The sequence below is a fragment of the Chamaea fasciata genome, unplaced genomic scaffold (genome assembly GCF_029207755.1).
Source record: "Chamaea fasciata isolate MVZ Bird 193981 ecotype frontalis unplaced genomic scaffold, bChaFas1.0.hap1 SCAF_19, whole genome shotgun sequence".
NCBI classification, from domain to species: domain Eukaryota; kingdom Metazoa; phylum Chordata; class Aves; order Passeriformes; family Sylviidae; genus Chamaea; species Chamaea fasciata.
Window position 1 is genome coordinate 2,480,095 of NW_027094104.1, and position 17,727 is coordinate 2,497,821.

The 17,727-nt window shown below is 46.3% G+C and overlaps 2 protein-coding genes across 3 annotated transcripts; both read right to left on the reverse strand.

Moving 5' to 3' along the window:
- Positions 1–15: 15 nt before the first annotated feature.
- On the reverse strand, positions 16–5,703 carry POLG2 (DNA polymerase gamma 2, accessory subunit). Its single transcript, XM_066200480.1, has 8 exons — positions 5,169–5,703; positions 4,617–4,764; positions 4,373–4,478; positions 3,785–3,958; positions 2,683–2,823; positions 1,784–1,864; positions 1,107–1,207; positions 16–217 (listed from the first exon to the last, which is right to left on the reverse strand). The coding sequence occupies exons 1-8, from the start codon at positions 5,677–5,679 to the stop codon at positions 52–54; spliced, it is 1,428 nt and encodes a 475-aa protein (XP_066056577.1). The 5' UTR covers positions 5,680–5,703; the 3' UTR covers positions 16–51.
- A 2,206-nt stretch (positions 5,704–7,909) lies between these two features.
- Positions 7,910–15,228, reverse strand: DDX5 (DEAD-box helicase 5). 2 transcript variants are annotated; one of them, XM_066200800.1, is made up of 13 exons: positions 15,096–15,228; positions 13,539–13,704; positions 13,295–13,391; positions 13,073–13,206; positions 12,885–12,950; positions 12,301–12,442; positions 12,063–12,223; positions 11,734–11,906; positions 11,448–11,558; positions 11,210–11,271; positions 11,072–11,131; positions 9,604–9,828; positions 7,910–9,072 (listed from the first exon to the last, which is right to left on the reverse strand). In XM_066200800.1, the coding sequence occupies exons 1-13, from the start codon at positions 15,125–15,127 to the stop codon at positions 8,687–8,689; spliced, it is 1,815 nt and encodes a 604-aa protein (XP_066056897.1). In that variant the 5' UTR covers positions 15,128–15,228; the 3' UTR covers positions 7,910–8,686. The 2 variants fall into 2 exon arrangements, with proteins under 2 accessions (XP_066056897.1, XP_066056898.1); XM_066200801.1 differs by having other exon boundaries at positions 15,120–15,218.
- Positions 15,229–17,727: the final 2,499 nt, after the last annotated feature.

Below are 17,727 nucleotides of genomic sequence, written 5' to 3' on the forward strand. Positions count from 1 at the left end.
CAGTTCAGGCAAAGGTGTCTAAGAAAAACCTTTTATTCAAGGAGTTTAAGTTTACATATTTTTGGCTGATGTAACATACTTAGTTAAAAAGTCTTTTAGCCTGGAAATGTGCATCATTTCTTTCATGGTGGTGTCTCTGCTTCTCAGCTGGACCACTCCGTTCTCTAGAGTGCCATCATTTATCAAGACCATGAAGGGAATACTCATCTCATCGTACCTGCAGAGAGAAGAACGCACCTGTTACTGCTTTTGGTGCATGGAAAAAAGATCAGATAACTTACATACAAATGACCATAAACTGTAAATATTTAGTTTTGCTGTATTGCACTAAGTCCAGGGCGACACCTCCAGTTTTCTTGTTGTCATTCCTTGCTTTCTGGTTACATTTCTTTAAATTACTTAGCTACTTTAGTATACAAAAAGAATCTCATTTAGTAACCTATTAAAAGAGTATTTTTGTACAATCAGAATTTATCTTTCTGACTTTTGTTTTACTGCATATGGACAAATAGTTACATTTCTTCTCTCTCAGAAAAAAGCACTCATCAAGATGCTTTGACATGAGGAGCTGTATGTCCCACACTCACTCCTGGTCAACAAATCATACATGAAGCCCCCAAATGGAATAGCTGTTTTTATATCCACAACAGTTCCATCACATCACTAATGGCAGTGGTTCCAGCCTTGGAAGAAGTGTCAAGTTCAAGACTAGACACAGTGGGTTGTTTGAAATAGCACTGAAGAATGAAACAGAACCAGACCAGATGCAAAAATGGGGGTGAGGGTGGGAAACAGTTCTGCAAGCTTAAAATTCACCTGAAGAAATATTTTTTCCTACATGAGAGTTTTTAAAAGACATTTCACAGTTTCAGGGAAGTAACAGTAACATGTGAAAGGCTTCTGCTTCAGTCAATTTTAAAAATTATCTGATATATGCTTCTAATAATAAAACTACTTGAATCCAAGCCCATAGTTCAGGATCCACACCTGCAGTCAGTTACTGCATTCAGTGACTTCCTACTGAAAAAAAGCCACGTTTACAGCAGTCCACAGAAAGTCATCTTTGACCTTCATAGTTTAATTTACAAAAGACTGGTTCTCCTTACTTTGTATAAAGATGTTCCTGGGACACGTGCACAGTTTCCAGATAACCTGGCCATACAGAAATTCCATTTTCTGTCAGTTCATTAAACAATCCTTGACAAACCTGTGTTCATTTAAAAACAAAATTTAAAGGCAGACTTTGAGGATTTGAGACTCTAAACAAAGAACCCATTAAAACTCTTAACATATGTGGTATTAACATTCCTAGCTGATGTTAATTTGCTGGCTGAAATAATCTAAAGTCAGAAAGCAGCCTGGCAGTTCTGTCTCCACTTCTGTTTAAAAACATGCCAGTGTAAATTTCCACCCTTCCACAGGGACTTCATGACTGACTTACATGAAAACTTCTTAAAAATCCTTCTGAACATGCAACTCATTCATTAAAATAATTCTGAAAGATTAAGAAGCTGAAAGGGTTGTTGTCATTTTCCTTAATTTTGCAGGAGACAAGCATCAGGTCTATTGTACCAAAAGCAGTTGTGTCCACACAAGGAACTGCCTGCAGCGAATTCTTCTGGCTGTGACCCACAAGCTGCAGAGTAGGATCACCATGAACTCTGCACAACCAGGAATCTCCAGGAGTCAAAGCAGCAGCAAGATTTTCCTCAACAGAAACAGTGTCTGAATTGTAACAGATTACATGGAGAGTCAATGCTCAAAATATTCTCTCACAACATACCTGCCTCAGCTCTGTTGTTGGACCTTTTCCTACATCCAAGGCCACTTTAATGGGTGCCAAGCAAGGATGAAGCTTAAGTACCTAATAAATTTACAAAAACCAACAGATTACTAAATGTATTTATCATGCAATTCTAAACAGAACTAGGAAATAGCAATTTTTAAAAAATTAAATTAAGGTTCTAAACATACAAAAATGTTCTCACCCCACAAAATCCTGAATTAGAAGCAAGCTGTATTTTATGGAACGAGCACACAGCCCAGCTACATTCACGTGGCAAATTACTCTATTTTGGCTGAGCTCCAGAAAAGGGATGAAGATTTGTTAGCAGAGCTCCATCATCTTGAATGGAGCCAGAGTGATGAAAGACAGCCCACCAGGCAGTTCCCATCCAGTCTACTGCCTGTTCTTAAAGCCCCAACAGCTGCCTGGGTAACAGGCACTGACAGCCAGCATTCAAACTCCAGAGAACAGGGTGAAAGTGGGGAGAAGCCCTTGGGGAAATGCCCCATTACCCCCTGTGACCCACTTTTCCTACTCTTCCCAGCCACTTTCAAATGCTGCTGGAAAAGCCAAATTGCTCTTTTCCCACAAACTGCAGCTACATTCCAATTTCTCTTAACTCCATCACTTGCATGGCAAGAGCCTACCCACTAATCAGAGAGAAGGGTGAAACAGGAAAGGGGATCTCAGAATGAGAAAAATTGCTTATGTGGGTGACAGGGACCACAGGGGCCGTGCCATGGGGCCAGCCTGGTGCTACCAGTGAGAGGGGTCAGTCTGCACCCATTGGGAAGGGATCAGGATGGCCACGTGGAAAAGGAGACATTGCCTTGCTTGAATTTACATTATCTGGGGGGAGTTGTACATACTTTCTCGCATTTTCCACATGAAGTTACCTTTCTCTGTGAATTTTTCTTTGCTGTTAATGGATTGTCAACTAGCTGTAGAGAATCAAAGAGATATGCTAATACTCCTCTGTCCAGATTCCCACTCACAGACAGAACATGAGGGATGACATTCTTCCTTCCATCTCGGCCCTGAAGAGGAAAAACCCACGTAGGAATACATCAAAGATTGTCCCCAAAAGCTTTTTGAGTGCTTTAAATGCATAATGGAACACTGAGCTCAAGCACTCTTATTACATTTAAATACAGACATTTTTAAAACATTACCAGCAATCTTAGCAGTGTATCTGTAACCACGTAAGACTAACAGTGGGGAAAGCAGGTCAGGGCAGGATGGGATTAGTTTCCTGCTCTGCCACTTTGATCATAAATTTAAATCTATGGCAAATACATTTGAAATTCTGCAGTTTCTTCTGGAGGTTTGTAGGTTACTTCCAAGTGACCATGAGTCCCCACATTCTGAGAAATCCCTACATAACCCAGTCTTGTAGAAATAAACTGCAAAAGCAGGAAAGACAGGACTGTCATGAGAAGAAGCTCGCAATTTACTGGCAAAATACAAAGTTACTCTGGTTTTACCTGCTTAACCTAACTCCAAACATTGCCATTTATTAGAGGTTTGTCCCTCTTCAACATATTCAGTGGAGAGGTTTCCCTCTGGTCCATCCCCATGTTTTTTTATAAAGCCATTTTTATAACCTATTGATCTACAAAAACTTAAACATAGGTGAAAGTGAACAAGGTACAGCAAGAAAAAAACCACTCACATTTAACAGGCTCTTTTTGATGCAAACTGAACAGTGCAAAACAGTCTGAGTTTTGTGTTTACATCTATGCCACTGACAACAGCTGTCTTGTCAGCAGGGCTCATTTCTAATTTTGATGAACTCCTTGCAAAAAAAAAAAAAGTACCAAACACTATGTTTTCAGCTTTTGAAAATGAAGGTCAGACTGCAGAGTATCAACTGCACTACTTTTGCAGCAAATGAATAAAAAGCCAGTCATATGCTAAGCAACTGGATCAGCAAAGAAACCATTTCTCTCACACATTACCATCTTTATCAGGAGAGATGTTTAATACAGTAAAGCTTACAAGTAATTTTAATCTCTCTCCTGGATACAGCTGTAACAGTTCAGTATCACCAAGGTTCTTCAATGTTTCTATTGTTTCTGTCCCCCAAGGAAAGCGGTAATGTAACTTAAATCCTCTTCTGCCTTCCTCATCCTGAAAGTCACTGCTGCTGAAGTTAGATGGGCCCACAGCAAACTGGAAAAAAGAGGTGTAAGAGGTGATCACCACCGTGAATCCCAGAAGAACTACAAAAAACATGTCTGCAATGCAAACTGAAGCCTGTGATCTTCAGCAAAAGGTTTTTGTAAGTTAAAGCCCAAACCTCTTGGTTGTTTTATGGCATTTTCATCTCACATCACTGACAAACACAAAACATTGAACTTTCTGCAAGCCATGTTATAAACTACTTGTCAGGTTTGTCATCAGCTTCAGTAGCTTCTCAGTTTCCATGAGAAATACACTTATTTCAGTGCCTAGAACAGGCCAGCAATGGAAGGCCATAAAACCAACCAGGGTTTGGTTGTAAGGCCATAAAACCAACCAGGACCATTTCCCCCCCCGAGACATAAAGGAGCAGGCCAAGATTCCCCTTGGATATGCTGCTGTTACCTTTCTCCACCACTGGAGCCTCTGGCGTAGCCAGTAATCAAGCCACTGTCCTGCAGTTCTGGGAGAACTAAACCATGCAAGCAAAGACGTGGTCCTCTCGCCTATTCTTTAAACAACAGCAAGGGCAGCAAGTTAACACCTTGGGAAATAACAGGGGAAAAGCAAGAAACTGTGTTCAAAAATAATCCCAAAGTTAAACAGTTGGTTTAGGTATGATAAGGGATTAACTCCTCTAGTACTCTACCTTGTAAGGTTTTTGTTGTGCTGTTCATTTTCTGGAACAGAATGTTCACTTTCTGGAACAGAATGAAAGCACACTCCAATTTGAGCAAAGCCACAGGGCAGTCTTCTGTTCACCAGCTCTAGGCAGCTAACATATTGTGCCAAAATACCTACAAAACACAAAGCCCTGATTTTAGTGGCCACAGGAAAGATTTTGATGCTTTAACTCTACCAAGAACAAATGAAGCACATATTATATGTGTTGTAATACGTGTTGGCTGTATATGCAATACCACTATCTTTACTAGCACTGATGCTTTGCAGACATGGGCTCAGCAGGCTGGTTCCTCTGACCACGTTGATTTTATTGTGCTTTTCCCCAAATTACAAGGGGCGCATCCACTGCCCACCTGTGCTGGTCAGGTCGTTGAAAAGCACACAAATTCACAGCCTACAGAAAGAACGTGCCCGGCGCACCGACGCAGCTGGAAAGATCTCTTAAATACAGCTGCTTCGCTCCCAGGAAGAAACTCGTGCGCAGGGTGTAGGCTGTGCGGAGGCGCCCGGGACCTACCGGGCAGGAGGCTCCCCCGCAGCACCCCCGCGGCCCCCAGCACTTCTTCCAGCGCCGGGCCGCCAGGCTTCTGCCCGCAGCCCGTGAGGGCTTCGCGCAGCGTCTCCGGGTGCAGCAGCCGCAGCCCCTGGGCGTCCCGCGGAGCGCCGGGCGGGCCGTGCAGCGGGGCGTCCACGGGGAACACCTGCTCCCGCACGGGCAGCGCCGAGTCCCACCACTGCGCCGCCAGGTTGGCGCGCAGCGCCGCGCCCAGCGGCCCGAAGCCGGGGTGGCGGCCGCTCAGGTAGGCGCTCCAGGACAGCGGCCCCGCGCCGCCCCGCAGGAAGCACCGCCGCCAGCACACCTCCAGCAGCTCCGCCCCGCCCGCTGCCTCGGCATCACGGCCGCCCTCCGAGTACGGCCGCGCCGAGCACCCCGCCGGCTGCGCCCGCTCCGGGACTGGCCGCCGCCTCGGCTGCCCCAGGGCGGCGCGGCCGCACCAGAGGCAGCCCTGGCGAGAGCCCGCCGCCATCTTGCCGCTCCCTCACGGCGGGGCTGGGAGGGGGAGAGGGGGTCGGGAGCCATTGCGCACGCGCAGCGCCCCACGCGGGGAGGGGGGGACACGGCGGCCGCGCATGCGCAGCGGAACGGCCGCGGCCTCGCCGGGAGCGCGGGCCGAAGGGCGGGGACCCTGCGAGGTGAAATTTGTGGTCTCGGGCTGAATCTTCTCACCTTCTCTAACCGTAATCATGCCGTTAGGTAACTCCTGCTAAAGGAACTGGCGGAGCTGGATTTTCTCGCCTTTTGTAAACATAACTAGTGCTGTCAGGTAACTTCTACAATAGAAGTTGCGTAATGAACTCGTTTCAAGCATTGGGGTTAGATCACGCCACACAAATAAACATACATTGGGGGAGGCGGAGAATGTGAATTAGGTGGGTTCGTGTACGTTTTACAGTAAAACAAAAAGGAATCTTTTACCCCTCGGTGTGCTTGATACGTGGCATCAACGTTGAGTCCCGCGCAGAATAAACAATGCGCCTTTTGTAAACTGAACTCGTTTAGAGCTCCCCCACATCGGCAACGAGGCCGCGCGTGCCAGGGGCCACGCCTGGCCTGCGCCCGTAGGGCAGCGCCGTTCAGAGCCGGCTGGCACGGGCGACACACGCTGCCCTCGCTGGCAGCCAACACGCTGGGGAAAAGACACTCCCGGGGAAAAGCCCCTCTGGAGCACATCGGGGCAGCAGGTCCGAGGCGCACAGAGGCAGCAGGCGGAGCTCAGGCGGAGCTCAGGCGTAGGCGGGACCTCGGAGCGGCTGCCAAGAGCGCGGGCGAGGCCCCCGGCTCCCCGCGGCCGCCCGGGCCGGCGCTGGCACGGGCGGAGCGCAGGCAGCGCAGTGGAAATTTCCATAGCCGCCGCAGCACGGGCGGGCGGGCGGCGGCGCCAGGAGGCGGGGCTGGGGCAGGAACCATTCCCCGAGCCGCAGGCAGGGAAGGCTCGGGCTGGATAATCCCCGCGCCGTTGGGGCGGCGCAGCCCCCTCCCCCGGGCCCGCGTTAGTAGGGCACTGGGTCAGCGGCAGGAGCTGCTGCTCCCGCCTGCACAAGCATTGCAGGCAAGTTGAGTTCCAAGGCAGATTTGCCATGAGCTCAAGTCGGCCGGAGTAGCACTGGCAGCAGTGTCAATGCTGCTGAGTAGAGCTCGTCGCTTTTCATTATTTAATGTGCGAATGCTACATTTTCGCCCTCAGGAAACACTGCCCCACGCACAGGGTCGTTTATAAAGAGTGTAAAATACACAGAGGAAATCTCTTTCCACGGTTCAGGTGTTGCGTCACTGTGAAGTGTTAGACTATCATCTCTCAATTTTAATCCACGAGCTATAAACACACTTTTTTTAATACTAACCCCCCCCCCCCCTTACAAAACCAGCTTTTCAATGCATTTTTATTTCAGGCAACTGACCTGAAAACTTAGGCATTAAGTCATACTTCAGCGATAATAATCTACTTCCTTGTTTTTCACCCCTGGTGACACCAAGCACTGTTCCAAAACAAACAAATGAGAAAAAAACCCCCACCCTGCTTCCCCAGGAAAAAAAAAAAAACAAACAAACAAACAAAAAAAACAACAAAAAACCCAAAACCAAAATACATTGCCACCTGCAGTTTTAGACTGCAGTGGGGTAGTTCCAAGCCTCCAGAGCTAGAGTTCTCAAACCACAAGTGAAAGATCACAAAATACTGTCAGTGACAGAACTTTACAGAAAAGGAGGAAATACTTAAGAGGCAGATAAAGCTGCATTAGAGATCACAAGCTGAGCCTCAGAGGGAAACAGTAATCAAGGACTGAGCACAGACGAAGCAAAAAGTGCAGAAAAAGTTAACTCTGGTTCAAAATAACATAAAAAGCATCTTGTAGATCAACCTTGAACACATTAAGAGTTGTTGAACTTAAAATTCGTCACTGTTACTGATAAACAGGAGGGAGGAACTGAAAGTTAGTATTAACTGGAATTTTAATACACTGTGCTTAAAACCATTAAGCACTTTAACCCCAAGATGAAGTATTATTCCAGTTCTGCTCATCAAGGAAATGCTGTTGCTCCACTCGGCATGTGCAGTGCTTTGAGATTAGAGAGTCATTAAGACATATTAAAAGTCCTTAAAAAAAACCAACAACCCAACCCATGAGGCATCTACAGGGATCAGGAGCCCGCTTCCCTCCCGCCGCTTCCATAAAGAAATCACTGCTCAATACCAGTTTAAGTATAATTTGAAGTTTTAATACTAAGATCTTCCCGTTTCTCTGAAGCTCAGAAGCCTGCATGCTAACTCACAACGCCTGGCAGCTGTGGGTACACAACACTCAAGCCTGGTCTGCACATATGCTCGTGTGAAGGCGACGGTTACGGTGCTGCAGAAGCTTCCTACGCTTGTAGCAGCTCGTTAGCAACACCACTACAGAGTTTTGATCTTTTCCAAGAACTGGCCCTACGCTAGTGAGACAAGGAAGAACACTGTTTCCAATACTTTCTCAGAAGCCAGCTTTAATTTTCTTCCCCATTGAAGCAGAGCCTGCCATGCTAAGCAATCTAGCCCAATCAAGGCAAGGCTGGTATTTGTATAAGCTTAAATGTTTAATCAGACACAGTTGAGAAACCTTTCTAGAATTTTATATAAAAACATTTGACATTTTGTTAATGTAAAGTTGTGCACATGTTGAGAAAATTGTCATCTGAAAGAAAAATCGGTCTTCAAATATCTTTATTGGAAGGCCATGCACTGCCTTCTGTTACTGTATTTCAAATCACTGTACATTTAACTTTGAAAACACTGTCTGCATTTTCTAGTACAAAAAACTAAAAATTGTTTCAGGAATGTAGAGAAATATTCAACTTAAATAGCGAAAAAGTGCACCATAATTACTGCTGCACTGCAGTCATTTCTGCATTTCCCATTTCTTAAATAACTATCCTGTTTTGATAACACACAATATAAAGAGCAATTATGAAAAACGGAGACATTTAAATACACTAAGTTATTGAGAATAACTTGTGGGCATGGGGTAACCTATCATAGGAGCAGCACCAGTGGCAGGGTAGGCATACTGCTGCTGGTTCATGCCATTGTGCATGTTGGCAATGTTACTGCCGTACTGCTGCTCGTAGCCGTTCTGGTACGCTCCTGCCGGGTTACCGCCGGCCCTGAAGCCGGCCTGCATGCCTGCGGCTGCAAAGCCATTCCCAAAGGGAGTTCCATTGCTGAAACTCTGGGCGCTGTAAGCCCCGTTTTGGGTTTTTGCTCCGAAGTCTCTCTTGCCTAGCGCACCATAGGTTCTCTCAAAGTTCTCCCTCTCTCTAAAACTACTAAATCCACCCCTTTTGCCCGCAGAGTATCTGTCACGTCGGTCACCTCGGGAACGACCTAGTGAAAGAGACAAGACAGTTATGTGTATTATAAAGGCTCCTCAGCTAAGCACCATTTATTTTCTGTCCCAGCAATTGATACCTTCTATAAAAGCTTGCCGGGTGCTCGCTGGACTCGCTAGATAAAGCTGTCTTACTTCTGAGGAGTCATACACTCTCCTCCGTAACACAAATTGTGGCATCAAGGCAAGACGTGACTTTTACCTTGCCAGCAGGACACTTGGGTCCCTCTCTCTTTCCAAGCCATAGGATACAAAGCCACAAAACTGAGTCCAGAAGTGTTTCACTTCAGCACAAATAACAAGTGCCTCTCTGGCCTGCCCTAGCCATAGGTGCACCACAGCATAGGCTGGGAGCATTTGTATGCTGTTTTTTGGCTTTTGCACTGATAAACACCTTCTGAGGTCCCAGTAACTGGTAACTAAACCACCTTCCACATTTATTTTGAAGAGAGGCTGGAGGTGGAATCTGAAGTTTCCATTTTGTTCTGAGAGGAAAGCTATGCACTGAGATAAAGAACTGCCCTTACCTGAACCTCTGTCTTCAACCAGCTGAAGCAATTTGGGATTGATGGCTTGATTAGCCTCCCGAAGCACAGAGATGAGGTCATTTACTTGCTTAATATTGTTAGGAGTAAAGAATGTGTATGCTGTGCCTGTTTTGGTACTGCGGGCAGTTCGTCCAATTCGGTGGATATAGTCCTCTGAGGAGTTAGGGTAGTCATAATTGATGACAAATTTCACATCTTCCACATCTGTAAAGTGTTGCAGTGTGGCAAAAAGCGAGGTACGAAGTTTTGCACACCACAACAGCCAAATCGAAGATAAACATTAGACAAGAGTATTTTAAAGGGAATAATGGCTGCAAAGAACAGTGTTAGAATCATCCATTTCTGCAAGAGTATTGTGGAAGAGAAAAGTTACGCACACTCCGTCTGATCCCGTTCTCATCACCCACCCTGTGATCCAAAACCTTACCATAAGGAGTGTGCATTTGCTTGTCATTCCCAACTCAAGTGTCCCCTTTACAAATCATCAAGTGACATCTGAAAGCTTCTTGCAGTAGGGCCACTAAAGCTCACAGCAGCCTCTTCATGTGCTCATTTGAGGACCTTAGAGTAAAAACATACAAGGTCCTTCACATACACACTCATTAGAAGCTCAAAAAAAAGGGGCCACACTGCTCGTCTTGCCAAGACCTTTGAACCGCAGCTGCAAGAAAAACATACCTGTCCCCCCAAAGTCACCAAGTTGTTTTTATGCACTGTGTCTCGTCTAGGCAAGCGCTTCCAAGAAGCCAGGGTTCACTTGAGAATGGGTCTGGCAGGTCTCGACATGACGACTATGTATAGGTGGAGGAACTTCGACTTTCAAAGGCATTGAAAAGCCATTGCTTTCCTGCCCCACTTGTTAAGTGAGAGGTGGACTTTTATTCTCAGATTTCATGTGCCAGTACTCACCAATTTGTACAAGGCTTAGTACATTTTAAAGCTGCTCTCTCCATTTCATGGTTGAAAAAAATTTCATTGAACATTGAAGTTTAAAATTATGTTCTTCAACATTTCAAAAAACTCACTGAAATTCAAAGACCCACAGATCACAGCAGACAGTATGCACAAACTAACAGTACTGCACCATGGCAAATCATGCAAAGCATGGAGAGAAGAGAAATACCAGGGCAAAGTGAACTGTGAATGAAACTGCTTATTTCATGAGAGAACAGTTTATGGGGTAGTAGTTTAAAGGATGATCTTTGCCTTTTGAAGATTACTGGCACACAATGCTCTCAGCTTTCACCTCTCTATTTGACTGGAAGCAGCCAGCCGATCATTTCCACTAGTCCTCCATCCCCCTCGAGTCCTCCGATTGTCATGCCTAGGCCTTGCCACAAAGACTGCACCTTTATGTGAAGAAAACTTAGAAAAATGCAGAGGTTAAAGAAAGCAATAGACTTTCTTTAAAAGCTTTGGGCAACTGGCATTTACGAGTTTTACTAACCTAGACCTCTGGATGCAACATCTGTAGCAATCAGGATTGGTGCTTTTCCATGTTTGAATTCTGTAACACAAGAAGTCAATCAATTTTTTCCTTAAGTAGCACATGTCAGATACTCACAGAAATTGCTGAAACACTCACCATTTAGAACCCAGTCCCGCTCCTGCTGACTTTTATCACCGTGGATACCCATAGCTGGCCACCTGAAAACACAGAACTCAACTGACCCAAGAACACTCCTTTGGTGGTTTCATTGGTCAAAGACTGGGCTACTAGCAAATTCCAGTCTGGGCATTGTAACTGACAACTGGCGTCATCACTCTCTGACAGTTTTGATTCTTAACTGTAATTAAGAAGTGAAGTCTCCCCTACTACTCACCCATCTCTCCTCATTTTTCTGGTAAGATCATCACAACGCCTCTTGGTTTCCACAAAAACAATTGTTTTGTTTTCCTTCTCGCTCATGATTTCTTCCATCAAACGAATAAGCCTGTTATTAAGAGATTACGGTTAGAGCTTTTGACTGCTTTCTACTGCACAAGTTAGATTTCTTGCCTTGTCTCAGAGTGATGTCAAAAATCCATCAAAATAAGGCATTCATTTCACAGTTCATAAAGTAAAATTGACAGGAAACAAAGAATGTTTTGCCCCCAAGGACTACTTACTTGTCATCTTTCTCTACATCATGACACACATCCACAATCTGAAGGATGTTGTGGTTTGCACTCAGTTCCAGTGCACCAATGTTGATGTGCACGTATTCTTTCAGGAAATCTTCAGCCAGCTGCCTCACTTCCTTAGGCCATGTGGCACTCCACATCAGAGTCTGCCTGTCAGGCTGGAGAAGATCAAATCAATAAAAGATTAATATAGGGTTAAGTTAAATGCCCAGCCAAAACGACCCAGAGGCTTGCACTGCCCTTGCTTTAAAAAGGGTAAGTGGCAGTAGTTTATATCTGCTATAATGATAAATGCATGAACCATTTATACTCACTCTTATCTGATCCACAATTTTTCTGATCTGAGGTTCAAATCCCATGTCAAGCATCCTGTCAGCTTCATCAAGGACAAGGTAAGTACACCTCCTGAGATTGGTCTTTCCAGCTTCTAAGAAATCTATAAGTCTTCCAGGTGTTGCAATGCAGATTTCCACACCTAAAACCAAGCAGTCCCATCAGCTGAAGCAGTTTCCACATTGCCTCAGACAGAGAGGCACCAAGGCTGATCCATACCTCTCTCCAGGTCACGGATTTGTGGTCCTTTAGGAGCACCTCCATAGATACATGTGGACTTCAAACGACACGCTCTGCTGTATTCAGCAGCTACCTGCTGCACTTGCTGGGCCAGTTCACGGGTTGGTGCCAACACAAGACACTAGAAATAGAATGCCCAGCTTTTAGTTCAATACCCATTGGAAGACCATAGTCTGACACTGATTTTGAGTGTGAAGTTCAGCGCCAGATGGACTGAAGTATATTTAAGCAGCCAAACCAGCAAACCAAGCTACCTGGCAAACTGCCACCGAACACTGACCAAACATGTCAAAGATACCTGAAAGTCACTAGCTTTCAGGCGATAGCAATTTCCAAAATATAACCCAAAATCTAACAACTATCCCTGTTCTCTACTGTTTTCAGGACAATCTAATCAGAGCTTATAGAATCTGCTTGGGAAACTACCCCAATAGAGAACCAACTTATTCATATAGAGAAACAGAATGCAGCTATGCACTTTTTTTAAGTATGGCCAACTGAAACTGTGAAATACAGTCCCATTCCCAAGAAATTAAAATCCCGTTTCATTTAGGAATACTCACAATAGGTCCATCTCCTCGCTCCAGGAATGGCTGATGATTTATATGCACAATGGCAGGCAGTAAGTACTGTTTGGAATAAAGAAAAATCTCATTACAATCTCTTTTTAGAAGCGTTCACCCTGCAGTAGGCTAGGCCATACTGTCACTGCTGAAATCCAGCAGTATTCCAGGCTATCATCAAAACTTACAGAGAGTGTTTTCCCTGATCCAGTCTGTGCGACTCCAACCATATCCAATCCACTCAATGCAACAGGCCAACCTTGTGCCTGAATAGCAGTTGGTTCAGTGAAGTTCTGCCTCTGAATTACTTCCATAACATTTGCTTGAAAAGAAAATATACACATATGGATACAGATGTTGCCCTAATCCAGCCAGCCCAAAGAACAACCAATAAGCTGGTCTTCACTTACCAGGGAAGTTTGCTTCATAAAAGTTGATAATTGGTTTTGGACAGTTATGGCCCCTAACTGTGACCTCTTTGCTCGCTCTGTACTGTTCAACTTCTTGCTGCAAAACAAAACACCCCTTATTGGAAATAAGCTCTGACACTGAAGTCATATTTTCAGTTCCCTCATCTGTGCCTGCTGGGCCCCATGACCCTCAATGTGTTTGCACTTTCTGTTTACTTTTGCTCAAGCCAGATCAGGTACATACCGCAGTACGTCTAACTACATCTGGATGTTCTTGGTAGAAGTTCTTCTCAAATTTGGGCAGCTCATCCAAGTTCCATTTCTTTTTTGTAAGTTTCTCCCCAGGGTTTCCAAATTTCTTCCCAGAGAGAGGTCCACCTCTACTTCCTCCAAAACGAGGGGCTCCAAACCTAGGGAAAAAGAACTTAACATAGAACTCAAGAGAAACATTTTAATCCTCTTCCTGAAGAACTTTACCACTATCTCTGCAGTCCACCCACAACGGTGGACTTTACAATTCAGATGTATAAATTCTACCTACTTAAGTTTCAGGACACTGGAACTTCAAAGCCCATACTTTAAGGCAGATGCCACGATCTGCCTGGCCACAGATCTTATTCAGAAGCTAAGACAACGTGTCTTTCCCACATCCATACAATGCAATAGAACAGCAAGCTACAACAAGCAAAGTAAGGCATTAAAACCTTGGCACCACCCCGTGATCAAAATGGTTTCCCGTCCCAGTGACACTCCTATTGCTGAAGCCAGGCTGGGGTAGTTACGAAACCTTGGGATAACTTTCCCGTAAACCGTTGTTTTTTTTTTTTTTAATGTCCCAACAGACAGACTTCTTTTAACAACGATATTTAATGACCCCATGCGCTTTATTAACATTTCAGGTTCGGTCCCTCCGTTCGGAGAAGGCTGATCTCGAAAGCCCCGAGGCACAGCTCGAAGCCGCGCTGAGCCCGGCGCTGGATCTGAGCACGGGGCTCCCTCCCCCGCTCCGATCGCTTCCCAATTTTGGCCGGACGGGCGCTGGGAACGAGCCTCCCCAGCACAACACAGCGCTCCCCGAGCGGCCGCTGCTTCCTGCCAGCGCTGTTTCCTTTGTCTCTCATTTCTGTCTACGCCACATTTTCCAGCCGCTGCCATTTTAGAGCCGGGGCTGGGCGGGGGGAGGAGGAACAAAGGCAGCGGCAGCACAGCCGGCATTTTGATTCCCCTCAGCCACCACATGGCGGGGCCGGCCATTAACATCCGCTTACACAACACAAAGCGGAGCCGGCCGGCTCCTGCCGGCTGCAGCCCGAGCCTTGGGAGGGGGAAGGGAAGGAGGGGAACCGCCCTGCCGAGAGCTCCCCAAGGCTTCGGCACCGCCAACCCACTGACCCACAAACCTCCAGATCGCCCGCCGCTCTCAGCGGGGGGAATCGGGCTCTGCAAGGAATATCCGGGCTGGAGGGGCGTCCCCAGGGGGGTGGGGGCCAATCTTTTAAAAAAAAAAAAAAAAAAAAAATCTTTAAAATTTCTATGCGCTATTCTCAGCGGTCGCACACCCGTGGGGGGGTGCGCTGAGGCGAAGGAATCGATACAGGCGCCCACAATCGGTGGCCTAAAAAAGCCCGATACCCTCCACCCGGCCATCCCTCGCGGCGGGAGCGCTGAGCGAAGGGCTCAGGGCCCAACCCCCACTCCGCCGCCATCTTAAACGTCTGAAAAACAACCCCGAGAGCCCCACGGATAGGCTCAGAGTCCGGACGCTGGCGGCGGCTGGCGCCGGCCGTGCCCCCGGACTCACCCTCTATCCCTGTCGCTGGAATACCCGGGCATGGCGATGGTGGCGGTGGGCGAGGCGATTCCGGTCACTTAAAGCGGGTGGCGAAGGGCTCCACAAGCTCCGGCGCCGCTGGCGGGGGCCGCTCACTGTGGGCGCCCGGCCGCGCGGACGCCGGTTATATAGGGGGCGGCGGGGGCTGCCGGGAGCCGGCGCGTGACGCACGCGCAGGCCCCACCCCCGCCGTTATGTAAGCGGCCCGAGCCGGCCCGAGGCCCCGCCCCCTCCCGCCTGGGTGTGGCCGCGGCTCGCCCGGTTGACCGGCTTTGCGCTCGCGGCCGGAAGTGCCTCCCCCATCGGGGAGCGCCCCCACCCCCCGCCCGCGCCTGCGCGGGGCCGCTGCGGGCCGGAGCCTCGTTCTCGCTGAGGGCAGCCCGCCCTGAAGGGGACGGAAATGGAAATGGAAATGGAAATGGAAATGGAAATGGAGGGGTCTCTCTGCCACCCTCCGTAAGTACGGGCTCTCGGCCGCCCGCCGTCTTCAGAACGCAGCTCAGCCCCTCGTCATTTTCGGTAGGGCAGAGCCGAATCCCGATGTCCGCAGTGCAGTCCCCCAGTTCTCACAGATCTGTTTGTGAAAAACTAGCTCTAGAGGAGCCCGAGCTTTTAACTAATAAACATTTTAACTAATAACTGATACTTCACGGTAGATTGGCTTCATGGCCACCTGTGACTTTCGCTCTCGGAAGGAGCCAGATGTGCGGATCCTGGAGATCTGGATGCAAAATAACATCAAACTTCCTTAGGCCGGTTTTTTTATGCTGTTACCCATTGCCTTTTAAAAACGTTTATAAACTTACGCGTAAATAGCAATATTTATAAACATGGCTGTAAAGTTACCAGCGTTATCTTTCGGAATACCAGGGCCAGTAACCTGAGTCAAAGGTCACCTGAGGTGCAGCAGCGCTGGAAAGTTGCTCGGAAGGCGCCGGGTAAAATCATCCAGTACCCAGAGCGGGCACTGCCGTTCACCCACCCGCCTTTGCCAGGCCAGTGTCCGGCAACCTGAGGCTTTCAACACACGAGAGTTGAAGTTTAAAACACAAACACCCGCAGCCACCTGCTCCAGGCAGAAAGGGAAGGAATTAAAACAACATAAGGAAGGAGAAGTGCCATAACAACACTTCCCATTTATATCCTCCCACCTTCTAGCAATCTGTGCTTTAAGGCTTTTCTGGGACAAAAATAACTGTATTTGATGGCCATTTCTTCACATTTTGGTTCTATTTATGCCCTTAGCTTGTAAGACACCATGACAATGCGTTTTACAGTTTCAGTGTATGCAACCTGAAAAACATTTACTTTCATTTTCAGCATATTGCCAGATAAGAACAAGGGGCACAAAACAATGAGTTAGTAAAAATGGCGAGTAGTAATTTCTGTTTATTTATACTGTTTGTGGATGTTAGTATCTTCTAGGTCACGTCCTTTATAAAATACAGCTGCAGTGTAATTTTTGCTCCTTTTAAAGCGATTCCACACTTCTAATTATCCTTGCCATTTTTTTCTTTATTGACAAGAAATTCACAGCATTTAAGATCTGGACCCCATACAGATCTACATAATGAAAGTATAAAGATGTTTTTGATATGTTCTGTATTATTTTCTAGCAATTTTTAAAATTGTTGTTAAGTATAGAGCACAGTTTGCAAAGAGTAGAGGCCTGCATGATATTGTCCTCAAAAGTAACACCTAAGTCAGGCTTATTTTGTTTATGAATAGCCACAGCTGCTCGACCCTCAGCAATTTGGAATTCCACCGCTCAACAATTTTTTGTTGCAATTGATTTTTTCTTTCAACAGCACTCCAACTTCATTGGTTTTAATACTATCCCAGCAAATTTCTAATAGAGGAATATCCCCATCATTTTGCAGTGTAGACTTATTTAATATGGCTTGTGAAAGATTTTTGTCCCCAAACATCCCTATTAACACTTTCCACCTTCTGACCCTACAGGCTTCCTGTTCCTGATGAGTCTGAAAAAGGTTTTTGCAAAGGCTGAAAAAATAACAAATTATCTTTTCTTGCTCTATTGCATTTAGCCTAACACAGCTTTATTTGGTTTCGTGTGTAACTTTGTGGCTCCTGTTACTGTGCTGTTTAATCTTACTGAGGTTTTAAGGAATTGAATAGACTAAACAAAAACCCAGTCCCTGCCTTGCCCACACGCAGTTAAGTCTGCAAGGAACTCCTTTCAGTTTCCTTTGTAAAAAAAAATGCTCATTTTCCTGTTCTACCCTCCTAAGTTAAACATCATTGATTTTTCCGTGTTCTCTTAATTAGAGCCAATACGTGGAAACAATCAGCACAGCTTTGCAGAGCTGTGTATGTAGCAAACTGAAGCCTGTATTTTATGTTATTTTTAGTTTTGTTCTGATAGGACTGATCTGTGTTTGCTTACACACAACAAAAGCTTTTTTGTGTTCCTACGGTGGTGTGTGCGCTTGGATTTGGATCTACAAATGACACCCGTGGGCTGCTGGAGCTGACACCGCTGAGGTTTTATTGCTGCCAGTCCTTGTTCTTACGGTCAAAACTGGGACCTCAGCTGCTTTTTGTCACGCCTGAGAATTTCACGATAAAGGGCACCATATTT

What these genes read in the sequence shown, in the direction of transcription:
- POLG2 (XM_066200480.1), bottom strand. Translation starts at nt 5,679, where the DNA reads ATGGCGGCGGGCTCTCGCCAGGGCTGCCTCTGGTGCGGCCGCGCCGCC. An exon ending in CACAACAAAAACCTTACAAG is followed by an intron (nt 4,479 to 4,616) that starts GTAGAGTACTAG and finishes TGTTGTTTAAAG; the next exon opens with AATAGGCGAGAGGACCACGT. An exon ending in CAACAACAGAGCTGAGGCAG is followed by an intron (nt 1,208 to 1,783) that starts GTATGTTGTGAG and finishes AAATGAACACAG; the next exon opens with GTTTGTCAAGGATTGTTTAA.
- DDX5 (XM_066200800.1), bottom strand. Translation starts at nt 15,127, where the DNA reads ATGCCCGGGTATTCCAGCGACAGGGATAGAGG. An exon ending in GCGGGACTGGGTTCTAAATG is followed by an intron (nt 11,132 to 11,209) that starts GTGAGTGTTTCA and finishes CTTGTGTTACAG; the next exon opens with AATTCAAACATGGAAAAGCA. An exon ending in GGTTGAAGACAGAGGTTCAG is followed by an intron (nt 9,073 to 9,603) that starts GTAAGGGCAGTT and finishes CTCTTTCACTAG; the next exon opens with GTCGTTCCCGAGGTGACCGA.